Source organism: Sebastes fasciatus, chromosome 1 (assembly GCF_043250625.1).
Source record: "Sebastes fasciatus isolate fSebFas1 chromosome 1, fSebFas1.pri, whole genome shotgun sequence".
Classification (NCBI taxonomy): Eukaryota; Metazoa; Chordata; class Actinopteri; order Perciformes; family Sebastidae; genus Sebastes; species Sebastes fasciatus.
Genome location: NC_133795.1, coordinates 21512680 through 21539576, shown reverse-complemented (window position 1 = coordinate 21539576; position 26897 = coordinate 21512680). Strand labels below are relative to the sequence as shown.

At 41.2% G+C, this 26897-nt stretch overlaps 4 protein-coding genes across 4 annotated transcripts in view; 3 read left to right on the top strand and 1 right to left on the bottom strand.

The window, feature by feature from the left end:
* Positions 1–7750, top strand: part of LOC141768824 (nuclear factor 7, brain-like) — a 94008-nt gene extending 86258 nt beyond the window's left edge. The window contains exon 2 of the mRNA XM_074637221.1: positions 7104–7750. Within this exon, the coding sequence (XP_074493322.1) occupies positions 7104–7133 (30 nt within the window). The 3' untranslated portion in view covers positions 7134–7750. The remainder of the gene's footprint in view (positions 1–7103) is intronic.
* Positions 1–10221, top strand: part of LOC141768833 (zinc-binding protein A33-like) — a 275021-nt gene extending 264800 nt beyond the window's left edge. The window contains exon 2 of the transcript XR_012594222.1: positions 10150–10221. The gene's annotated coding sequence lies outside the window, so the exon portion shown is untranslated. The remainder of the gene's footprint in view (positions 1–10149) is intronic.
* mmp24 (matrix metallopeptidase 24) overlaps positions 1–26897 on the bottom strand; it is a 94876-nt gene that overhangs the window by 67180 nt on the left and 799 nt on the right. The gene's annotated exons all lie outside the window — the stretch shown is intronic.
* Positions 1262–3237, top strand: LOC141776513 (nuclear factor 7, ovary-like). The gene is made up of 2 exons (XM_074650145.1): positions 1262–1725; positions 1835–3237. The coding sequence occupies exon 2, from the start codon at positions 1852–1854 to the stop codon at positions 3235–3237; it is 1386 nt and encodes a 461-aa protein (XP_074506246.1). The 5' UTR covers positions 1262–1725; positions 1835–1851.

Genomic DNA, 26897 nt, shown 5'->3' with positions numbered 1-26897 from the left:
TCTCCTGATTGTTTTCTCCGTTAATCGACTGATTATTTGGTTTGTGAAAATTCTGAATGGTTAAACAATTATCCAAATAGATGCCAATTATTTTTCCAATTGATTGAATAGACTTATCGTTTAAGCTGTAGGCTACTTGTATGTTGGGGGGTTTCATTTATTGCAAAACATCATATTTTATAAGCTCCTCATATGTTTTATATGCAAAAATCTTAATTTGTAAACGAAAGCTTTCAGATATGCCTAAATATAGAACAGTAGAAGTAGAAAGTGGCTTAAAAATTTACTCAAGTAAAGTAAAAGAACCTTAAATTTGTACTTAAAGGGACTGTTTGTAAGAATCAGAGATGCTTGTTAACAGCGCACCTGTGGCCGTTAAGTCAACCAAAGTCAGCGTCGGGCTCGTGCTTGTGCTCGCTCTATATAGACATGAACGAGCATCACTCAAAACAGTGAGGCGACACACGTCAGCTAAAACCACAATATCACTCTATATTTCAGCTGCTTTGCAGTAATGTTAGCTGACCAGACGGAGGTCTCTCCATGAATCAGTGCTGATCCTAGTGTTGGCTTTTCCTGCTTCAGTCTCCCGACCGCGGCCGGAGGGAACAGGTGAGACACCGACACCCGGTCAGAGAAGATAACGTTTCTCGCTGCGGAGCCCCGTCACTTCACAAGACACGGGAAACCTCTGTTGGTCTGGAGGAGCTGCAGCATTTATTTCTGCACAAACGTCCACTGTACATTCACAAGATATTTTCAGAGCTACGAAGTCTTCTGCAGTCTGTAGTGTACGCGCATGCACGTGAGGTGGAGCGAGCTGAGTGAAGGCAAGCAGGCAGAGGAGCAGAGGAGCAGAGACTCCGGCCCTGGAGACCAAAGCTACGGTCTCCCCCGTGTCCTCCGACCGCGGCCAACACTGTTTTGCAAGACGGGCTCCACTAGATATCACTTTGGTGCTTCCGTGTAGTTTGTGTTGAAGTCTGAGTCTGACAGCGTAGCCACACGCGAGCGCGCATGGGACACCGACCCGGGTGATATGTACGTGTAAGAAGTTACAAACAGTCCCTTTAACTAAATGCACTTAGTTACATCCCATCACTGGGGACAACAAGGAACGTGGGTGAATAATGGAATTATAAGAGTTGGCCACTTATTAGATAAAAAAGGATATTTACTATTGTATGACAATTTTCTACACAATTTCAAAAATTCCTGTTTAAGGGGTGCCATGAATATAAGAAAGGGGGACTATGGAAAATTTTAGGAATATTTGTTTTCTCTACCTTCGATTAAACCGAATAATCAACTCACCATGGATCCAGAACTGTAGATCCATCCTTCTGATTCAGGCGATGATCTGTTTGGAAGCGATTCTTCTCATAAACATAACTGTTGCAACAGCCTGCTGCACACTATCAGTCTACATGTCCTGCAATGAATCAGGACTTTAGATGAGTCACTCCTCTGTGTGCAGCAACATTCAGCAGAGGAGATCTGACTAAAGCTCCACCCCTCACCAGACTCACCTGATAAACCAGACAAACCAGGAAACAGTTTGTTATTCTTCCTCACTAAAGAGAGTCACACAGACTGAAAACCAGACGATCAGATTCACCTTCAGAACAAACTAACAACTTCATCTGAGTGAGTTCATCTACAGGAGAGAAAAGTGGAAAACTACAACACTGCTGCTTCAACCTGCTGACGCTCCACACACTGAAGGTGAGTTTGACTAAAAACACGACTCAACGTGAAAGTAAATGTCAGTGAAGCTAGTAGAGGAGGGAGGGGAGCCATGACTGACTGTACTTTCTGTCTGCTGTGTTTTCAGCTTCACTCAGAGACTAAATGGCTTCCAGATCAGAGGAGGATCTCTGCTGTCCGGTCTGTCATGACGTCTTTAGAGATCCTGTTCTCCTGTCATGTAGCCACAGCTTCTGTAAAGACTGTCTGAACAGCTGGTGGAGAGAGAAGCAGACACGCGAGTGTCCAATTTGTAAGAGAAGATCTTCAATGGACCCACCTTTAAACCTGGCCTTAAAGAACCTGTGTGAGGCCTTCTTACAGGAGAGAGATCAGAGAGCTTCAGAGGCTCTCTGCAGTGTGCACTCTGAGAAACTCAAACTCTTCTGTCTGGACCATCAGCAGCCAGTGTGTCACATCTGTAGAGATTCAGAAAAACACACCAACCACAGATTCAGACCCATCGATGAAGCTGCACGACAACACAAGAAGGAACTTCAGGAAACTCTGGAGCCCTTAAAGGAGAAGTTAAAGGTTTTTGAACAAGTTAAAGTGAAGTCTGATCAAACAGCAGAACACATGAAGGTCCAGGCTCGACGCACAGAGAGGAAGATTAAGGAGCAGTTTGAGAAGCTTCACCAGTTTCTAGAAGAGGAAGAGGAGGCCAGGATCTCTGCTCTGATGGAGGAAGAGGAGGAGAAGAGTCAGATGATGAAGGAGAAGATGGAGGCTCTGAGCAGAGAGATAGCAGCTCTTTCAGACACCGTCAGAGCCACAGAGGAGGAGCTGAGAGCTGAAGACGTCTCATTCCTGCACAACTACAAGGCTGCAGTGGAAAGAGTCCAGCAGCGCCCCCTGCTGGAGGATCCACAGCTGCTCTCAGGAGCTCTGATAGACGAGGCCAAACACCTGGGCAACCTGACCTTCAACATCTGGAACAAGATGAGGGAGATGGTCTCCTGCACTCCTCTGATTCTGGATCCAAACACTGCTGGTCCAAAACTCATCCTGTCTGAAGATCTGACCAGTGTGAGACGAGGCGAGGAACAGCAGCTTCCTGATAATCCAGAGAGGTTTGATGAACTCTGGTCTGTCCTGGGCTCTAAGGGCTTTAACTCTGGGACTCACAGCTGGGATGTCGAGGTTGGAGACAGTACAGGCTGGTTACTGGGTGTGTTAGCAGAGTCTGTCCAGAGGAAGGGACTCATACGGTCTGGATTATGGACAATACGGTTCTATGAAGGTAAATACACAGCATGGTCACCATCAGCTCCATACACTGATCTCAGAGTCCAGAAGAAGCTCCAGAGGATCAGAGTGAATCTGGACTGGTACAGAGGAAAGCTGTCGTTCTCTGATCTTGATACTGACACACACATACACACCTTCACACACACTTTCACTGAGAAGCTGTTTCCATATATTTGCACTGGTGATAAACTGAATACATTACCAATGAAGTTCTATGTGATGGCGAAACAGAGCATTTAAAGATAAAGAGCATGATTATATTTATATTAATGATGTTTATTTCTTAAGGGGGAAACTCTCTGAATTTAAGCTGCACCTGTCCTCCTGCTGACTCATTATTCCAAAGATATGTTTATTTTTGTTTCAGGTATTGTTTTATTATGTTTTTCTTTTCTTTTTATTATTTAGTTTAACAATCTGTTTTTTGTTTCTGTTGTCGACCTTTATTAAATTACATTACATTCATTTAGCTGACACTTTTATCCAAAGTGATTTACAATAAGTGCATTCAACCATATGGATACAACCCAAAAATTGCAATAATTAGTACATAAGTACTATAAGTATAAGTATAAGTACATCATCTTAATTAAATATGATAAACTTCTTCAAGTGCTACATTTAGAAACAATAACAGAGAAAGAAAGAGGGTTTTGTTTTTGTAAAATAATTTCACTCAGTATCTCTGATCTTTCTGTTTGGTTCATTTACATTTTTCTTTTTTTATCGATACCTTGTCATTTTACTGTAAATTGTTGTTCATTTTGATTATTTTGACTTGTGTGTGTGGAGCCATGAAGACCAGCAAAGACTTTGTAGAAGTTGATGAGATCCAAATAAAGAAAAAAGAATCAGTTAATCAATAACTGCATGTTTGAGCAGCCAATCATTGTTCACCAACAAACTTTATTTTAAATTGTAGTCCAGATTATTCCAGATTATTCAAAACATTAAAATCAATGTTTAATTACATGAAATGTTAACAATTTATACAATATATGTAATCATCCAAAAAATATATGTACAATTCTCTATTTGATGCAACAACCAGTTCAGGTGACATTTTCCAAACATAAGAAAGCCGGAGGAGCAGCAGCCCGCATGGACAAAACCAAATATAGACTTTCCTTGATGAATTTCATTTAGAAGAGATATTTTTAGACATGTTTTTACTGTTGATATACTCGTTTCTAGTTCATTTTAACACAAGTCGTTCTCAATGAGAACTCTTAAAGGGACTGTTTGTAAGAATCATAAACGCTTCTTAACAGCGACACCTGTGGCCATTAAGTCAACGAAAGTCAGCATCGGGCTCACGCTTGCTCACTCTATATAGACATGAACGAGCATCGCTCAAAACAGTTAGGCAACACACGTCAGCTAAAACCACAATATCACTCTATATTTCACCTGCTTGGCAGTAATGTTAGCTGACCATACCAAGGTCTCTCCATGAATCAATGCTGATCCTAGTGTTGGCTTTTCCTACTTCAGTCTCCCGACCGCGGCCGGAGGGAACAGGTGAGACACCGACACCCAGTCAGAGACGATAACGTTTCTCGCTGCCGAGCCCCGTCACTTCACAAGACACGGGAAACCTCTGTTGGTCTGGAGGAGCTGCAGCATTTATTTCTGCACAAACGTCCACTGTACATTCACTAGATATTTTCAGAGCTACGAAGTCTTCTGCAGTGTGGAGTGTACGCGCATGCACGTGAGGTGGAGCGAGCTGAGTGAAGGCAAGCAGGCAGAGGAGCAGAGGAGTAGAGACTCCGCCCTGGAGACCAAAGCTACGGTCTCCCCCGCGCCCTCCGACCGCGGCCAACACTGTTTTGCAAGACAGGCTCCACTAGATATAACTTTGGTGCTTCCGTGTAGTTTGTGTTGGAGTTTGAGTCTGAACAGCGTAGCCACACGCGAGCGCGCATGGGACACCGACCCGGGTGATATGTACGTGTAAGAAGTTACAAACAGTCCCTTTAACTAAATGCACTTAGTTACATCCCATCACTGGGGACAACAAGGAACGTGGGTGAATAATGGAATTATAATAGTTGGCCACTTATTAGATAAAAAAGGATATTTACTATTGTATGACAATTTTCTACACAATTTCCAAATTCCTGTTTAAGGGGTGCCATGAATATAAGAAAGGGGGACTATGGAACATTTTAGGAATATTTTTTTCTCTACCTTCGATTAAACCGAATAATCAACTCACCATGGATCCAGAACTGTAGATCCATCCTTCTGATTCAGGCGATGATCTGTTTGGAAGCGATTCTTCTCATAAACATAACTGTTGCAACAGCCTGCTGCACACTATCAGTCTACATGTCCTGCAATGAATCAGGACTTTAGATGAGTCACTCCTCTGTGTGCAGCAACATTCAGCAGAGGTCTGACTAAAGCTCCGCCCCTCACCAGACTCACCTGAGAAACCAGACAAACAGTTTGTTATTCTTCCTCACTAAAGAGAGTCACACAGACTGAAAACCAGACGATCAGATTCACCTTCAGAACAAACTAACAACTTCATCTGAGTGAGTTCATCTACAGGAGAGAAAAGTGGAAAACTACAACACTGCTGCTTCAACCTGCTGACGCTCCACACACTGAAGGTGAGTTTGACTAAAAACACGTCTCAACGTGAAAGTAAATGTCAGTGAAGCTAGTAGAGGAGGGAGGGGAGCCATGACTGACTGTACTTTTTGTCTGCTGTGTTTTCAGCTTCACTCAGAGACTAAATGGCTTCCAGATCAGAGGAGGATCTCTGCTGTCCGGTCTGTCATGACGTCTTTAGAGATCCTGTTGTCCTGTCATGTAGCCACAGCTTCTGTAAAGACTGTCTGAAGAGCTGGTGGAGAGAGAAACCAACACATGAGTGTCCAATTTGTAAGAGAAGATCTTCAAAGCCAGAACCACCTTTAAACCGGGCCTTAAAGAACCTGTGTGAGGCCTTTTTACTTGAGAGAGATCAGAGAGCTTCAGAGGCTCTCTGCAGTCTGCACTCTGAGAAACTCAAACTCTTCTGTCTGGACCATCAGCAGCCAGTGTGTGTCGTCTGCAGAGATTCAGAAAAACACACCAACCACAGATTCAGACCCATCGATGAAGCTGCACGACAACACAAGAAGAAACTTCAGGAAACTCTGGAGCCCTTAAAGGAGAAGTTAAAGGTTTTTGAACAAGTTAAAGTGAAGTCTGATCAAACAGCAGAACATATGAAGGTCCAGGCCCGGAGCACAGAGAGGAAGATTAAGGAGCAGTTCAAGAAGCTCCACCAGTTTCTAGAAGAGGAAGAGGAGGCCAGGATCTCTGCTCTGAGGGAGGAAGAGGAGCAGAAGAGGCAGATGATGAAGGAGAAGATGGAGGCTCTGAGCAGAGAGATAGCAGCTCTTTCAGACACAATCAGAGCCACAGAGGAGGAGCTGAGAGCTGAAGACGTCTCATTCCTGCACAACTACAAGGCTGCAGTGGAAAGAGTCCAGCAGCGCCTCCTGCTCGAGGATCCACAGCTGCTCTCAGGAGCTCTGATAGACGAGGCCAAACACCTGGGCAACCTGACCTTCAACATCTGGAACAAGATGAAGGAGATGGTCTCCTACACTCCTCTGATTCTGGATCCAAACACTGCTGGTCCAAAACTCATCCTGTCTGAAGATCTGACCAGTGTGAGACGAAGCGAGGAACAGCAGCTTCCTGATAATCCAGAGAGGTTTGATCTACACTGCTCTGTCCTGAGCTCTGAGGGCTTTAACTCTGGGACTCACAGCTGGGATGTCGAGGTTGGAGACAGTACAGGCTGGTTACTGGGTGTGTTAGCAGAGTCTGTCCAGAGGAAGGGACTCATACAGTCTGGATTATGGACAATACGGTTCTATAAAGGTGAAAACTCAGCGTGGTCACCATCAGCTGTACCCACTGGTCTCAGAGTCCACAAGAAGCTCCGGAGGATCAGAGTGAATCTGGACTGGAACAGAGGAAAGCTGTCGTTCTCTGATCCTGATACTAACACACACATACACACCTTCAAACACACTTTCACTGAGAAGCTGTTTCCAGTCATTGGCACTATGGATAAACTGAATATATTACAACTGAAGGTCTGTGTGACAGTGGAACAGAGCAGTTAAAGATAAAGAGCATGATCATATTTATATTAATGATGTTTATTTCTTAAGGGGAAAACTCTCTGAATTTAAGCTGCACCTGTCCTCCTGCTGACTCATTATTCCAAAGATATGTTTATTTTTGTTTAAGGTATTGTTTTATTATGGTTTTATTTTCTTTTTATTATTTAGTTTGACAATCTGCTTTTTGTTTCTGTTGTCGACCTTTATTAAATTACATTACATTCATTTCGCTGATCCTTTTATCCAAAGTGACTTACAATAAATGCATTCAACCATATGGATACAACCCAAAAATTGCAATAATTAGTACATAAGTACTATAAGTATATGTACATCTCTTAATTAAATATGCTAAACTGCTTCAAGTGCTACATTTAGAAACAATGAGAGAAAAAAAGAGGGTTTTGTTTTTGTAAAATAATTTCACTCAGTATCTCTGATCTTTCTGTTTGGTTTGTTTACACTTTTCTTTTTTTATCGATACTGTGTCATTTTACTGTAAATTGTTGTTCATTTTGATTATTTTGACTTGTGTGTGTGGAGCCATGAAGACCAGCAAAGACTTTGTAGAAGTTGATGAGATCCAAATAAAGAAAAAAGAATCAGTTTATCAATAACTGCATGTTTGAGCAGCCAATCATTGTTCACCAACAAACTTTATTTTAAATTGTAGTCCAGATTATTCCAAATTATTCCAAACATTAAAATCAATGTTTAATTACATGAAATGTTAACAATTTATACAATATATGTAATCATCCAAAAATGTATTTCTGCACAAACGTCCACCGTACATTCACAAGATATTCTCAGAGCTACGAAGTCTTCTGCAGTGTGTAGTGTACGCGCATGCACGTGAGGTGGAGCGAGCTGAGTGAAGGCAAGCAGGCAGAGGAGCAGAGGAGCAGAGACTCTGCCCTGGAGACCAAAGCTACGGTCTCCCCCGCGTCCTCCGACCGTGGCCAACACTGTTTTGCAAGACGGGCTCCACTAGATATAACTTTGGTGCTTCCGTGTAGTTTGTGTTGGAGTTTGAGTCTGAACAGCGTAGCCACACGCGAGCGCGCATGGGACACCGACCCGGGTGTCAACACTAGGATGGAGAGACCTTCGTCTGGTCAGCTAACACTACTGCCAAGCAGTTGAAATATAGAGTGATATGGTAGTTTTAGCTGACGTGTGTCGCCTCACTGTTTTGAGCGATGCTCGTTCATGTCTATGTAGAGTGAGCACAAGCGTGAGCCCGACGATTAAGAGTATAAAAATGTCCCGTGACTGCTATACTGTTATGTATTATATCTTTAGATTATTATTACTCACGCATATGGGTTTATCTCCTGATTGTTTTCTCCGTTAATCGATTGATTATTTGGTTTGTGAAAATTCTTAACGGTTAAACAATTATCCAAATAGCTGCCAATTATTTTTCTGTCAAACGACCGATTGATTAATAGACTAATCGTTTAAGCTGTAGGCTACTCATATGTTGAAGAGTTTCATTTATTGCAAAACATCATATTTTCTAAGCTCTTTATGTGTTTTGTGTGCAAAAATCTTAATTTGTAAACTAAAGCTTTCGGATATGCCTAAATATAGAACAGTACAAGTAAAAAGTGGCTTCAAAAGAAAAGACTCAAGTAAAGTAAAAGTACCTTAAATGTGTACTTAAAGGTCCCATATCATGCTCATTTTCAGGTTCATACTTGTATTTTGTGTTTCTACTAGAACATGTTTACATGCTGTAATGTTCAAATTTTGACCTCATACTGTCTGTCTGAAACGCTCCGTTTTGGCGCATTTTGACGGAATTGCAACAGAATTGCGTTGCTAGGCAACAGTTTGGGTCCATGTGTACTTCCTGTCAGCTGATGTTATTTACATACACTGCAACCAGGAATAAACTGGGACACATTTAGAATGTTTACGTTTAAAATTGTGTAAAGGGTCTAAATATTGTATATTCGTGACATCACAAATGGGCAGAAATCCTGACGGCTTGTTTCAAATGCAGAGTTTCTGAATACGGGTGTGTGTATTGAGTGTTTCGATACTTTCACAGTATTTATATAGGACTTAAGCCTGCTTTATAATAAAAAAAACATGAAAATCTCACTTTTTTATAATATGGTACCTTTAACTAAATTCACTTAGTTACATCCCATCACTGGGGACAAACGTGGGTGAATAATGGAACTATAAGAGTTGCCCTCTTATTAGATAAGAATGGACATTTACTATTGTATGAAGATGTTCTACACAATTTCCAAATTCCTGTTTAAGAATATTGAAAGAACATAAACTTTTTTAATGTTTTGTATTATTTTGAGAACAAATACGAAATTGTGTATGATATTCAGTTGTTTATTTCAATAAAGAAAAAAACAAAATGGTCACATGTCAAAACAAATATTCTACGAGACAGCTGCAAGTTCGCGGCATTATATATATTTATTTCTTCGTGAAGGGTGTGTGAATGTAAACAGTGTGGGCGCGGCCAGGAGCTGCATCAAGTCAGACATAAACAGCCAAGCCAGAACAGGAAGTTCAGAGATGTTGCCTTCAAAGTAAAAGTTATGCCAAATGCAGTGCCTGTGAGGGTTTCTGGACAATATTTGTCATTGTTTTGTGTTGTTAATTGATTTCTAATAATATATATACTGGGGGAAAAAAGTTCGGAAACTTGTGTTTGGTCGATTATTTCTCTGTTGTTACAATGCTAATTGGTATTGTATTTTACATCGTTGGACAAGGAACAAACAAGACATATTGGCTATTTTACACTTTATTCATTTAATACACCGTCAGGAGCCTCAGTAGTGGTGGAAGATCCATACGCAGCCACAACAGCTTGGCACCTCCTCCTCATGCTGGTCACCAACCTGGTCACACGTTGCTGTGGGATGGCGTTCCATTCCTCAAACAGGATTCATTGCAGGTCAGCCAGCGTGGTTGTGTTGGTCACTCTATCACGTACAACACGCCCAAGCTGATCCCACAAGTGTTGAATTGGGTTGAGGTCTGGACTCTTGGCAGGCCGTTCCATTCTCTCTACTCCCACATTGTGGAGGTAGTCTGTGATAACCCTGGCTCTGTAGGGGCGAGCGTTGTTTCTTGGAGGATGAAGAAGTTAGGTGCCAGATTGTGGAGATATGAGATCGCCACTGGCTGCAGAATCTCATCCCGATATCTCACTGCATTGAGATGGCCTTCAATGATGACAAGCCTTGTTTTGCCAGTGAAGGAGATGCCGCCCCATACCATGACACTGCCCCCACCAAAAGCTGTTACTCCATCGGTGCAACAATCAGCATTGCGTTCTCCGCGTCGTCTATCCTGCCATCCAACTTTGGCAGACAGAACCTGGACTCATCACTGAACATGACATTCCCCCACATGTTCAGGTTCCATTGTATGTGTTGTCGACACCAGCGCAAACGGGCCTGACGGTGAAGGGCAGTCATTGCAGGCTTCCTGGTAGCCTTATGAGAATACACTGTTTACCATTGGCAGAGCATTTTGGCAAATTTTTCTTGGGCGCTACCCACATAATCAGCTGTGCTGCTCATCCCACAAATGCATGATCCTTACAAGTTGGACATCATTGCGAAGGTAAATAAACAGGCTTTCCAACGATGTAAAATACAATGCCAATTAGCATTGTAACAACAGAGAAATAATCCACCAAACACAAGTTTCCGAACTTTTTTTTCCCAGTTTATATATGCAGTCGTACTCCAACACCTTCAAACAGTCTTACAGGATTGACTAAACTATTAAATCTGCATATTTCTTCGATCGTCCTGAAAAATGTTGACTGCTCCTAAACAACCACTCCCAAAGCTTCTGTGTTGACTGTAAATGATGTTGGGTGATGGGTACAGGAGTCACTTGTCATTGTTTAGTGCAAAACAAAACAAAGTGATTTATCGACTAATTGTTTCAAGCATTATTTGATTTGCTGGGGAAAGCCGTTCCACAAACTCTCATTTGGGAGGGATCACTGAGAATGGAGCTGGAGAAGTTTTCATATTTGAGAAAGCCTAAAAGCAGAATTGGAGCAGGAACTGCAGGAGTGCTGACTATGAACTGTAGTAACAGAGCACTAACACAGTGAGGGTTAAGGGTTCAACTCCCACTGGGGCAATCCAAGCTTCAATTGTATGCAGTCATGTTGCCGTGAGGCACTTTGGATAAAAGCATCTGCCAAATGGCATGTTGTCGCTGTCGGGTGAAGATCCTATGCCTTGGAAATGTCAAACTTTTCAGAAACCAAAAATAACAGCCCTGCTTTTAGCTTGATGACAATGCAGTTTGGAAGTTTGTCCCGTGGGTTTAAAGAGAGTTTTATAAACCCAGGAGTCTGTGGGTGGAGAATTTCATTTGAATTTTAACTGAGGCGAACAGTTACAAAACTTGTCGATTTAATTTTTAGTATTTTATCAAATGTCACATTCTTTGGTTCCAGCTTCTCCAATGTGAGATAGTTGCTGCTCTTGTCTATTTTATATAATTGGAAATTGAATCTTTGGATTTGGGACTGTTGATTAGAGAAAAAAACAGCATTTGAAGGCATCACTTTGGGTTCTGCGAATTTTGGATAAACATTTTTCACTATTTTCAGACATTTCATTGAAAACAAATATTGATCTATTAATCAAGCAGCAGCTCACGCCATGGTTGGGTTAAGCAGCATCACAATGCTGGACACTGAGTTATAGAAGATATTAATTAGATGAATTAAACCTCAGCAGGTAAAAATAAAAACTTTTGGGTAAATATCTGTATATCCATTCATCCACAGATATTTGACCTGTATTGAAAACCTTTGGACGTACAGAGAGTAAACTCAAACAGTTTGAAATTGCAACAGGGGTCGGGGAGTATCGCAGATACAAGCAGCTAAAATGAGCTTCCTTTGTAGGCCTTATGCTGTGTTCACACCAAGAGCAAAGTGAATTTTCGCCTCACTTTACTCGCGCAAGTTGGACCGCCGGTATCATTTGTGTTCATTTGCGCTACACATGCCAGACAGGAGAAGGAGCTTGTCTCCATAGATACCAACAACTTTCCTTTCCACCATTTCCGCCATCAACCATGGAAGAAATAACCATTGTTGCTGCTTTGTACATGTTATGGAAGTCCCAGATATGTCAGAAAACCAAACGCCATCGTGTATGGGTTCATAACATAACCTGGCGGCGAGCTGTATTTACATACAGTGCCATTGCACTGACTGTATCTAGCAAGCGCACGTCGCTGCTGCAGTATGAAGCCAAAATAAACAGATTGTGCTGTGATTTCATTGCAATAAACGGATCAAAATAATGCTGAAATAACAACATGATGATGTTGATGATGATTTGTAAAAAGTCTGAATTCATGCTTTGTCAGGTCTGTCTGCAAGACGACAAGCAAACAACTTTTAAAATGCTTGTTTTCTGAATAGAGTTCTGCTCGATCAGTGCCAGGCTATGCAGCTGCTCCATCAACACTCATGAAATAAAGTAATCTAGGCATAAATACGGCAGCGACATTGTTGTTTATTACACGGCTGTGTTGAATACTCGATTTTAATTGGTCAATCACGACATTCTGCGGTCTGTAATTCCTTTATAACAGACCATTGCTTTGAATAGCAGACCGTTGCTATGGGTGCAGCTCTGATGTGGGACTCTGGCAGACAGTTTTTTGTGTCAAAATATGGATTTCTTCAGTAAGTAGCCTTGTAATAAGCACGGTCATTATTCTTTCACAACAATGACCCGCTCGCTGTACATTATCCCTTTCTCATACCATAGACAGTCTATCATTTACACACACATCATCTTGTCTCTGTAGAGATATGATGTACTATTGTAGCTCTGGGTGACTACAGACAGCTACAATATTTTCTTCCTCCATCTCTGATTCAACAGCATCAGGACGTCAGTGACAACAGCAGGAGAGTCTCCCAGTTGCGTCGAAAGGAGCCAGTTGAGGTGGCGTTGGGATCTGATCTGGATCCTTCTGGGCACCTTTCTTTGGAGGCACGTCCAACTGATAAGAGGCCCTGGGGTAGACCCAGAACACTCTGGAGAGATTATATATCTCATCTGGCATAGGAACACCTCGGGATCTCCCAGGAGGAGCGGGAAAACGTTGCCGGGTTGCCGTTGACGGCTGGATTACCTTACTTAGCATTCTGCCACTGCGATCCACCCCCGGACCAGTGACAGAAAATGGATGGGTGGATAAATAATTTCAAATTCTAAGGACACATACACACACACACACACACACACACACACACACACACACAGAAGTTTCTGTAATGTGAAACCCTTTTGAAGAACGGTTGGGTGGGACTGATGGGCTCATAGCTATGACCTCATGTCTGTGGTGTCATATAACAGTCCACACATCACACACACAGGTCTGTGGCAACATGCTGGAAGACACACCGATCAATGACTGCCAGGATATAGATGATGTAAGGCCACTGACGCACACACACACGCGCTTATAAAACAATCAATTCTAAAATGTAATTGCCCGTGTTGGTAAGAGAAGACAAAGAAGAGAAGAATCTGACTGATATGTCGCCAAAGACAAATTTACTAGTGTTAATAGCATGAGAGTCTGCTCAGGACAGGTTTGTCAAACAAACACAAGACTTTCAACCAGGAGACCACTGTTAGGGACATTTATTTAGAGTTTCATTCCGGTAAAATGTTATTCTTAAAAGGTCAAACATTTCTTAGTTGACTCATCTGTTGTTTACATATTTTGTAATTTTATGGTTCATTGACTACATGGGGTGATTTAAACTTCTGACAAGCCGTACATCTTGTTCAGTTCCATTTCACAGCACAAGAGGTTGTCAATTTTACTCTGATTATTTCTAAGCAACTGTTTTTTGTTTATAATTTGTTTCATCAATCTGCATCTGCACGGTACGACGGCGTATTAGGGCCATTGTAAGTAAGTTTTGTTTTAAAATTATGTTTTTTTTTTTTTGTCAAGGAATCAAATCGCTTCACTTTGCAAGGTTAGATCCAAGTTATTGTCACGTAAATTTACGACTTTAATCTTGGAAATTCTGAGTTTTTTTCTTGGAATATTACCCCCCTTTCCCGACTCTGTAACTATTTTTTTTTTTCCGCCCTACAATGGCCCAAATACGCCGTCGTCGCATGGTTACTGAGCAACTAAAGTAAGTCAATGCCGTCTTCAACTACATGAACATACAGAAAGTCTGAAGCTGCAGATTAAAGATCGTCGTGAAATAAATATATAATAAATCTAATAATTACTGATACACATCACTGAAGACATAATACCAGAAAAAAAACAAGACATCGCAGCACCGCCAACACTGTTTGATTGACAGGTGACCTTTGTAAAGTACACATTATAACGGCATTACTTCAAGGTAAAACTTAGGATGCAGCAAAGGCTCGATTTCAGCGACGGTTGTGAAGCATACGCTCAGTGTGGAGCAATGAGTAACAGATGGATGAACAGATTTATCAACAGATCGATGGAGATTTAACGGATGGATGGAGCAGAAGAGAAGAGGAGGCCTGAAAGATGGATGGCAGGACGTGGGAAGTACTTCTAGTGCTTCAGACAGCTGTCATCTTTTAATTCTTTTACTGCTCTTCAACGTTCAGTCAGGACACTGCTTTAATCAATAGCTTTATATTTACGACGGATCAAATGACTTTGTGTAATGTGAACGGTGTCGCTCACTGTGACAAACCCACAGAGCTCCCCTCAGCTCTACGGAGCTTTACCGTCTTAGTGAGACTTAAAGTTAGAGACTAGCTGGTGAACATAGTGGAGCATTTAGCAGCTGAAGAAACAGATATTTCCCTCTGGAGTTGGTGGAGACCAAAAATAGAGCAAAAAGAGAGAGAATATTGGATTAACAGACGCCAGATGGGAAAACAAAACATTACTCCAAATGAATGATAATGTTGTGTGGAATCTGTTGAATGTGTAAACAGGTGTGTAAGCAAAGTGTTTTTTAAGTGTTTGCTAACACATTCACTATATCAACTTTCTCTGGCGGTAAAATGTTATGTTGTGTATACATATATAAAAACATGTTTACGCAAAGTTGTTTTAACACCATCAATTTCTTTAACGCAACTTGCCTAGAGTGAATATACTGGCATTATATGAAACTAGAAAACCTAAGGAATCCATTGTTACCAACCATGCGATATAAGCTTGTCACGAAGGAGGATAAATAATGCTTTAAACTTATGTTTAATTTTGCAGAGGAAAAACTGTCCAATTTCAAAGGGGTCCCCTGACCTCTGATCTCAAGATATGAATGAAAATGGGTTCTATGGGTACCCACGAGTCTCTCCTTTACAGACATGCCCACTTTATGATAATCACATACAGTTTGGGTCAAGTCATAGTCAAGTCAGCACACTGACACACTGACAGCTGTTGTTGCCTGTTGGGCTGCAGTTTGCCATGTTATGATTTGAGCATATTTTGTTATGCTAAATGCAGTACCTGTGAGGGTTTCTGGACAATATTTCTCATTGTTTTGTGTTGTAAATTGATTTTCCAATAATAAATATATACATATATCTGCATAAAGCAAGCATATTTGCCCACTCCCATGTTGATAAGAGAGAGAATGCAAGTTTAAGGCACTTCAGCATTGGCTTCACTTTTCAGACCTGGAGGTTGCCACCTGAATATTACATTGCTATTTTATCTATAAGTACATTTTTGTTATATATGGGCATATCCATTCTTCCACTCATTTCTATACCTTCATACTCACACCTGGAGGCACTTTAGAGTTTCCAATTCACCTGACCTGCATGTCTATGGGAGGAGATTGGAGCTCCTGGAGGACTTGCAGACTCAAAGCAGAAAGGTTGCAGCTGGAGTTCTGAACCCCTTCTGATGGTCTGATGGAAAGCAACATCCTAACCACCGAGCTGCCCTTTGGCGCGTTTCAATGTTTTAATTAGTTAACTCCTAGAGGCAAAAAAAATATCCTAAAAAATAATACTGACAAACAATTCTGTTACTATGTAAACAATTCAATTACGGTATGATCGGTAATGAACATCATGGTGCTACACCAGGGTGAGCTGTACTAGCTGCAGGCACATAGTATAATTAAATTTACAGCTCGGTGTGAAATTGTTTCCTCCTTCCTGTGCTACCACAGTGATCAAATGTAATCCACTCTCCACGTCCTCCTGCGCTGCACCCAGAGCGCTTACAGAGAACGAAGATGCTTTTTCTCCGAACAGACAGAGCCCTGCCTGGTATTCATTTTTAATTAGAGCTGCACTTGCATGTCCGTCCTGCTCAGTATCTCGTGTTATGAAGCTTCACTGCACTGTTGGACTCTCATCTAGAGCTGCAACCTACTGCTTGACGTGCTGCAAGAATGCACTATGCTGTATTAGTGTCTGCCGCATCTTAAAAGTGATCTGCAGGGTACCTCAACTGATGTACAATGGCTTTCCATTAAGGTCTAGCTGTTCTTGTGATTATGTGACAACATGAGCTTTTAACACTGTATGACTCATTTGTCCAAGAGAAAGTCACAGTTTGTGTATCGTTTCTGATTCTGACATGAACCTAAAGAAAGCACAAAGAAATAAAACAACATAAAGAAATAATGTGATCCGTGCTGTAGAAAACCTGCATGTTGGCAGCTTCAGATAACAGCGAGAGGTAACTGAATAATTTGTGAAAAGCCGGGACCATGTCAAGAATAGACTGACTCACCCAGGATTTCTCTTTTGGTAAACCTCTGCTTTACTAATAAAGCTCAATTCAAAGGGATGTCGACATCAGTACGGTTTTAAAGCCGTGTCCCACACTGGCACCTGGGTAGATTTGTCTATAAACAGGTAAAGTAACTTCAACTAGCTGTGACTGAATCTCCAACCTGGTCTCACGGGAAGGCGTATAAATACTACGACATTACACAGACATTCCGCGTGTCATGAGTACGCATTCTAACGTTTTCGCATGTCATTTGTACGCCATGCAAATGTCCGCAGTTAGGTACAGGCAAGAAAACCACTAACTAAAACACGTACGGAAACAACTACGGAAACCATGTCACAAATGTAAAAAAACAAAACGTGACGATAACGTAACTTCCAAAACAAAACATCGGTCAACAACGCTCTTGAACATGGGTTTGTGGTTGGTGGCTGGTTGGTCCACCCGCCCACCATAAGTGGTCTTTCTCGCTTTTTATACTACGTCACTAACTTTTACTATAGCGTTTATACGCGGATGCGTTTACGTTGCAGTCAGTACAGGATACGTGGTGTACAAATGACGTGGAAATCAAGAAAGGCGTACTTATTGCACGCTAATTGCCTTGTGCGTTATCGTGGCATTTATATATGTTTTTTTTTAGAACGGGCTGGAGAGGCAAAGAAGAATTGATTTCTAGTTAAATGAGTTGACTTTTTTTTCTGGGTAAATGAAATGGTATCAGATCAGTACATAGACTGGCATATTCGTCGATACCCGATCCCGAATTTTGGGCAGTATCGGACGCATTTCCGATACTGGTATTGGTATTGGAACAACTCTTATAAGACAAGATAGCTGTACTTTTTATGAAAAGATCTTGCCAGGTGCAAATTAAAAGGGGGTGGGACCAGGTTAAATAGCCCCTTGGAAAAACATTCACGCATTATACCTTTAAAAACGTAAAAAGAAATCATGCATGCAATTTGGTTTAATCCTGGTAGGTTAGGTTTGCAGAAGGTATGACTCAAACATATCATATCTGGACATGTTTAAAACCTCCCTTATTCCCACCCTGCTGACTGTGGACAGACTTATCTCCTCCCGGCTGTCCACTCTTTCCCTCTTTTTCGAATTTTTGAGTAAAAGTTAATCTCTGTCTTTGCCTTCATAGTTTGTGCTGCTTTGCATGTCAATGTCTCTTGCTCCATTTTCTCCATTTAAATGTATTTCTCTTGCTTTCTCCTCAGCTCTTCTCCTCTCTCCCCATCTTTATCCTTTCAGTATCTCTACTCTCTACCTTCTCTGCCCGACGTCCAGTCTCCTGCTGCAGTATTATACAACTTGTCCTTTTTCTCTTCTCAACCTTTTTACACTTTTCACAGGGCTTTATGCAGATAAGGTATATCTTTAAACCAGTGACATTATGGTGAAAAAAAGCAGCTGAAAGTGAGTCAGCAGGAAACATCACCATAAAGCAAACATCCACTATAAATACAGTTCACCTGGTGGCAAGCAAAACACAGTAATGCACCAATTTATGTACTGTTTGCCAGTGAGTTTCACTGCACAAATTATGTTTTCTTTTCAATAACAGAAGTCCATTCTGGCAAGTAAAAAAGCAGCAAATTACAGCCTTTAAAGCTTCCTAATTCATTTTGATTGTATTGTTTAACTTTTCAATTCATTTGAAATAGTATAAAAGCAGGCAGAGAAGAGGGCTGCCCTCAGTGATCGGGCTCATGGCACTACTGTCTAAAAACTGAGGTGACAACTAGTTTTATTGATGGCTAATACGTTAGGGTTAGGGCAGGTCTATTCAATTAAATTACTTTTTTTTAGAAGGGCCAGATTTGAAAAACTGTGGGGTGCCAAGGTGCCGGACATTTGATCATGATCTGCAAAGCTAAGAATTTAAATGTGAAAAAATACACACAATACAATGATCAAAGGGCCAGATTGGGGTTGTTAAAGGGATGTGAAACGAAATGTGAGTGGAGTTCATCCTCTGCTAGCAGGACACTTAGTCTTTAGCTCTTTGGTTCATTAGGTAGACGTCTCCAATGTAGCATTTGACCTCGACTGAACTTATAGAGTAAATCAACCAACAACTCATATACGGATATAACACACTATAATATAGTTGTAAGTGCATTTTTTAAGTGTTTATTAATGTATTTGTTGCTATAACTGCTCCTGTGAATCCTCTATAACTGCTGCAACTTTTTATTATTCTTTTTATGTTTATTATCCTCTATTAAAGGGGAACTACACCCATTTTCAAAATTCAAACATGTTATTTCTATGGTCTAAGACAGTCCAGAAAAGATTAATAAACAAGAACACATCCACAAACTAGAGTGCTAAAACTCAAACTTGTGATGTCATAGGGTATAAAGTGTTGAACTGCTCCATAGACAATGAACTGGGAGAGATGTTCTAGATGATAATGAGAGCACCCAGAGGAACGTTCTGAGTATATGGGAACATTTTCTGTTTCACAACTGAGAACACTACAATAGAATAAAGATCATTTGGCTTTAAAAAAGAAAAACATTCTGTGGGTCCACAAAATCAGTCTTCCATTCATTGTCTATGGAGCAGCTCCAGACTTTATTTCCTATTATATCACAATTTTGCGAGTTACTTACTGAGACTAAGTGAAACTCTCATGATCATTTATTAATGATTTGAGTCTATTAATTACTCACGAGCAAGAGATATTTTCATTCAACCTGGCAACCCAAAGTTCCTCTTATTAATGTGTTACAACTAATCTGTAAAGCATTCATAAATTGTTCATTAACTATTAATAAAGTAATTTGTTACAACCTACAAAGCCTGCCTTGTGAGAAAGTGGTACCAAACTCAAAGTCAGTTTTTCAGTTTTTGGTTTCTGCTCATTTTTGCTGAATTCTACAGTTTATAATCATAAGTGATTGTCCACTAGACATGAAATGCTTATATATATAATATTATATTGTTCAACACAGGTCATTTTCGGTAGAATACGACAATAGAATAGAAACAGTTTTGTTTTACTTTTGTACGGCACGTTTTACTGGCGTCAGGTAGTCACTTTCAATCCAAAATGCAGGAAGCATAGCTTTGCTGGTGGGTGCTGATGTTTCAATGGAACGAACAATTAACTTTCACTTCTTGGCAATATACGTTCTTTGCTTCTACTGTGCATCGATGCAGTAGCCAGAACAGAGCGACATAATGGACGGTGATGCATGTCAGTTATTTAACAAGGAAGGTTGATTGAGTTCATCTGAGCCAACCAGCCACCACATTCCTGCTTCTGAGTACTGCAAACTGTTCTTCAAATGCAGTTTGTCCCTGGCTCGCTGCATACAAACAGTACAATACCCTCATCAAATGCACAATGACAACTCCTCTTATTTACAGCTGCAGCTTGCGCTCGGTGTGCGGTAAATTGTGTGTGTGTGTGGGCGAGAAAGACAATGGCTGGAGAGGAGGGAAGTGAGAAAAAACTTGAGACACATGAATAAAGAGGGAGAGAGAGGAAGGACCGTAAAACAATGAGGCTGTCGATCAAATCGCCAAAACGTTCTGAACACGCAGCGGGTGGCAATCGCAAAAGATAGACGCCAATATGAAGTCCGGGCTCCATATGTGTGCGCTTCATTCCAAGGATGGCAAATTAGGACAAAGCTTAAGACTACTAGTAACAGCCGTGAATCCACACCCGCCTACACAGTGTACATAGACACACCGCTCTGATAAGTGCAGCATTGCAGGCTCATTTAGCCCATTTCTCGGGTGTAAAGTAGTGTTTACAACACCCCAGGGACCAGCCTTTATCCCCGAGCTCCTCTCCTCTTGGGAGGGAAGAGAAAAACAGACCAAAAAAAAAAAGCCCAGAGAGGTCTGGAAACACACTTTCATCTCATAAAAACAATCAACTCCGCCGCCTGCACCATCGTCATCTCTATCATCATCATGGTAATCATCAATCTTCCTCATTTTTCATTTTCACCACCGCTAGTACTTCTGTCTGTTATCAAGTCTGTCATCGCTGTCTGTCATCGCTGTTGTTGTTGTTGTTATTATCGTCCCCAACACTACAATCACCGTCATCACCGCCGTCATCGTGCTGGCGGGGACGTGCAGCCATTTTGAGAAGGTCTCTTTGTCACTAAGTGTAGAACTTAGCAGTCATAAAAAGTCTTCAAAAACACGATCGATGCTGCTTACAGAAAATGTGGTGGAAAAAATAAAATACTGGCTTAGTATCAAATCCCACCAAATCCAGCCTTCACTCCCGGATCTCAGTTTTCTATTATATCAAATACAGACACACAACTGAAAAGAGTAGGCCTTCGGTACCACTCTACTGACTCTTCTTTAAAACCACACTGATGTTTACGCATGTCTTTAAAGCTGAATTTAATGGAGACTATAACTTTTGATCGACAGCCAACACATTCTCACTCCCAACTCTGCATCAGATACCGACGCACAGAGGCGCCCTTTAGTGACTGTAGCCTATGCGATGCACCAGGCTTTCAACTAACTCCCAGATGGGCGGGAGGGGAGATAGATGGGTCAAACAAACACAGGACTTTCAACCAGGAGGCCGGTGTTCATGTCCTGTGTGAAACTGAAAGTAACGTTGACTCATTTTGTCGCTAGTCAGTGAAGTTAACGTCAGTCACGTCCGCTTCCTAACCCTAACTAAGTGGTTGTGTTGCCTAAACCTGCCATAAACTTCCTGTGAAAAAGGAAGTTTATTTTGAAAGGACACTATGCATGTAACGAGCCTATGACTGGCTGATTTGTTTACATTCCTTACAAATGTGTTTATTTTCGCATATACTAAAATGGTGTGTTTGAATAAAATCACAGTAGGGCTTTTTCTATGATCTTGGTGTCTTAATGTGGTATTTTGGAGGGATTATTGATCATTGTTATCAATTCTCGAGTGGTAAAAAATTTTTAAATTTAGCACCAATTCTGTGTAACAAATGGTATCAACCCAAAAATTGGTGCAACAACTTATGAGACATAATAGAGCATGGGGATGGACATCACAAACATATATCATCATGTTCTAAGCCCTGATACACTTTCACAATTTATTTGAATTCATTCATTCATTTATTAATTAATTTCTATTTCTTATTAATGACTAGAATAACTTGACACACAGTGCTGAGCTGCACCTCAAATTAATCTTCAGGTTCCCAGCTTTCAGATTATGTACACCACCTCTATATGACATCTGCCGTTGACTTTTTATCCACCCCTGAACATCCCCTTTCCCACAACACTACCCCTCTAAGAAAAGAGGGTGGAATAGTAAGGGGTTAAACAATTTTTGCCGCCATCACCCAGCCCTGGTGTTTGCAAAGCAAAGAACAAAACATGACAGAATCAGAACATTCGTTAATCTCAGATGCTTCTTATTAACCTCATTAATAAATCAGTCACTCTGTCTTCTTATCAATTAATCAATCAATCATTTGAAATCATTTGGACAATCACTAATATCTACTGTTTGACGCTGTGCACAAAAAGGCTATTCAACAACAGATACAGCCCACACAACAGTTGTATAGCTGCTAGCCAAAAATATTCTGTCCAAAAAACACAAACATTAGTAGGTTTTGACCTGTTGTGTAAACAGGCAAACAGACAAAGGAGCACGGACCAGTGAGTCAGACAAAGAACTCAACGCCTCCTTCTCCCTCTGCTCGCTCTCTCTCTCGTCTGTGTTTTCGCTGCGCCCGCCTCACTCCTGAGCTGCATCTTCCCTCAGTGATCACAGAGCTTAAAAAGCAAACCTGCGTGCTTCTATGTCACCGCAACAACACGAAGGTGAGGTGGGTGGTCAGACATGTAATGGTTCATGACTCAGTGTGGTGCTGCTGAACAGCTGACACAATTCTTAAAACTAAAAACTGAGCTGATCATGTCAACAAGAAAAATAGGCATCGAAATGATTTGTGTTCCTGCTGCCAACACTTTAGCGTACACCAGATGTGGAGGTGCGGGCCGATCGCTGGGAAGGCAGATCACAAAAGTAAAGAATACATTGGCCTAAATAAATAAAACTGCATCTGTATGTTCCACTATGAGCCTACTATTGGTGAGCGTTTTAACTACTGATGTTGCCTTACACATAAAAGAATGATCCCAGTCACTTCCACACAGTGAGGCATACAGCTTATTTATTAAACACCGGTATCAAATCGGTACTCGGTATCGGTCGATATCAAAAGCCCAGGTATCACTATTGGTATCAGGACTGAAAAAGTCCGATCGGTGGGGTTTCCCTACTCACAACGATGTGTTTGAAATGGACATCACAGTATGTGTGGCTCAGCAGACATCACAAACGCCTCAAACAGAAGTTTACTCCCAAAAACCACTAAAAACAACTTTGAGCTCCACACCTCATTACATCCCAGCATCAAAGCTCATCCCGGGCTTTAACATGATGTCCACCACAGAGTGAAGCAAATAAATACATGAATGACGGCTGAGACATGATCAAAACATGTTTTTCACGCAGTTTCACAGGAAAACATCAAGACCTCTGCAGCCAAAGCCACGACCCTATCTCTGCCGCGGAGCCGTCATAAAAACATCTCAGCATGTGCGCACGGCATTTCAGCAAAGAGTTAAAACATGAACAGAGACAAACTGTATGTGAACCATCAAATGCAACTTCACAGTGATGTTTACATCATCCCTGATATCTGCAATCACTGTGTCTCTATGGCACAACCAGTGTGTTGGAGCTTTTCACAAACACAACACGGCAGACGACCTGTACACCAAACCTTTTGCAATTAAAGCCTACAATTAACAAGGCGGGTGCATGTAAAGCAGCAGTGGGTAGAATTGGAGCAAATATGATTAAAATAAGTTATTTTTATAAAACGGTCACTATATCCTGACAGTAGTGCATGAGACAGGTAATCTGGAAAAAATCATTTGCCTCTGTGTCCTCCGGTGTCCTCCGGTGCTCTTAATGGCATTTGCAAGATTTCACAGACCGGAGGAAAACAACCAATCAGAGCTGAGCTGGAGCCTTGCCGTCTTTGAGCAGCTGTCAATCACTCACAAACTCCGATCAAACTGTCAAACTAGGCAGCGTTGATCAAATATGAATCAATATTCTGTTACTGTAATGCCAATTTCTCGCATGAAATATTTTCAGAAGCATATTTTAGTGTACTGTTTAGCTGTAAAATGAGAAAGTTTGTGACCCGGCCATTTTTAGACCAGTTGAGGAAATACCAAGCACCGCCCACCAGCCGGAGCAAACATTCTCATTTTACAGCTAAACAGTTCACTACAAGATGTTTCTGAAGATTTTTGAGGTGAGGCATTACAGTAACAGAATATTGATTCATATTTGATCAGCGCTGTCTAGTTTGACAGTTTGATCGGAGTTAGCGAGTGATTGACAGCTGCCTCCGTTGAATGAACAGCCAATAGGAACGCTCTCTCTCTGAAATGACCTGTGATTGGTCAAAGTCTCCCGTCACAGGCTAGATTTTTTTAAAGCCTTACAACAGAGCCATGAGAAGGTTCAGAAGTCTAGTTTTCTCTCAGAACACTTGAATTACAATATGCTGAAAGGTTATTATGGAATTTTTGCTCAATGATGCCAAAAACGTTCTGCCTACTGCAGCTTTAAAGCCTGCAATTAAAAAGGGGGATGCATTTATTGAGTAGTGTCAATTAAGATCTACAGCGGGAGCCCTCGTCCTCACTGAAATCAACATTTGAGGTTTGATTTCAACAACAACACGTCTTTGTTGTTGCACTGAACCTTTAATTCAGGAAAACAGGACCCCAATTAGGACATCAAGGGTGCACGTCGTCTCATAAACACCATCTCATACGGTCCACGCGGCAACACCGTGCAAACAAAGAAACCCTGGTGCTGTGAAAATCTGAGAGGCTGAGAGCATTTTCATTGTTTGCGTGTGACTTCACAGACGAAGCTTTGTTAAAAACATCACATTATATCATTTGTATGGAAGAGATATAGGAACTACTTTTACGCCAATTTACCGTGAAAAAAAACCCATTTATATATTCCACTTTGCACCCACAATGAATGTAGAAAAATATGTAAAAACACACTCATCCAATTCACAGCAAAAGCTGATCATAACTTACTGACAACAATCCATTTATGATGCCATGTTCACTATATTTCTGTTCATGTACAGAAGGAAATGCAAGCAAAGCATTTTGTGAATCAAACAATTAGTCGTTCAATCAATTAGCCGACTAATTGATTAATAATTTAAGTGATTTTTAAGAAACATTCTCTAGTTTCAGCTTCTAAATTGTGAGGATTTGCTGATTTCCTTTGTGTTCTGTTAAAGTAAACTGAAAATGTTTGAGTTTTGGACTGTTAGTCAGACACGAAAGCTATTAGAAGGAGTCACCTCTGGGGCGACTTTTGAGCATTTCTTCCACAATTAATCAGGAAAATAATCAACAGGTTAATCGACTTTTCCATACAAACTGTTTATGTTTTCTACACCGATGAAAACGATCCGTTCGCTGAAATATTGACTAAGGGATTTCATTCATTTCACAGTAGATCTTCTGGAACATTTTGTAATTAAACCTTGATTTGTGGCAAAAACTGTATAGCACATTTGTGTGGTGGGCCACATTAGCATGACGTGTAACAACAGTAGCTTTGAGAGGATTATGATTTCTCAGGGAAAAACCAGGCACGGTGAAAAACATCTCATCCTTTGTACGGCACAGTGACATGCCCCGGCTGTTAGCAGCCACGCTCAGCACAGCCACAGGCGCCTTCCTTTGTTTGAATGAAAGTGTCACTAGCAACATCACTAAATAAAACAAAAAACAACACACCACTGATCACTGCTACTACCAGAGCTGGAAGACTTCTGCGAGCATTTCATAATACATGACCCAAATTTCCACAGAAGGTGATGATGATGCACATTCAGCAACAATGCGTCTGCTTTAAGGGGGAGGCTCTGCTTATACCTGCTGGAGCTGGAAATATTACTACGAGCATCGTTCTTTCACTTGCACTCATATCAACAAAGAACTTTCTCTCAACACCTGCCTTTCTGTGGCAGCAGCCTGAGACAACTGGCCAAAGATTATTTTTTAAAAACATCTGTCTGCACCTTTTTTCCCCATCTCTTCTCCTCTCCTCCAACCCACCCCTGCCATTTCCATAAATTATGGAGAGAGTCTATATTTGGACTGAGCGAGGGGAGAGAGAGAGAGAGAGGGAGAATCTGGAGATGCTTTGTTCAAGCACACATGAAAGCAGCATTCACTTTAATGCTCTCTGCGTGCTGATGGCTATTTAATAATAATAATAATAATAATACATTTTATTTGGTGGCGCCTTTCAAGACACCCAAGGACACCTTACAAAGATAAAACTAAACATAGACAGATAAAAACAACTGGACATGACAGAGACACATTTATGCAGACACAGTATGATGAACTGATGAACACTAACAGAGAATAGGCCAGTTCGAACAGGTGGGTTTTATGAGGAGGGATTTGAATGATGTAAAAGTGTCAGACTAGTATTTATTGACATCAGAGCTCATTATACAGAGACTCCTCCAGTCACCAAAGATATCCTAACACACAATCATCTGCATGTGCACATTAGTGACCCTCCCTGTCCATTGTGTGTGTGCTCCAAACATCCTCAGTGAAGCAGCAGCAGCAGATTCAGCTCTGCTTCTCTTGTTGATCTGCGTTCATTCATTCATTCAGTTCACCAACTCGTGAATATTTTATTTTCCCTGTCTCCATCCTTACATGGAAGGGTGAGTATCACTTTCGTGGAGGGGAGAGGGAGGAGGATGAGAGAGATAGTGGCAGTCTGACACTATCACATCATTCAAAACAACCCACCTGTTCAAACTGGCCTATTCTCTCTCTGTAGTGTGTCCATCAGTTCATCATAAATGTGTCTCTCTGTCATGTCCAGTTGTTTTTTTTATCTGTCTATGTTTATTTTTTTAA

Bases quoted from the DNA above. Each gene is read 5' to 3' on its own strand.
- LOC141776513 (XM_074650145.1), top strand. From the start codon at position 1,852: ATGGCTTCCAGATCAGAGGAGGATCTCTGCTGTCCGGTCTGTCATGAC.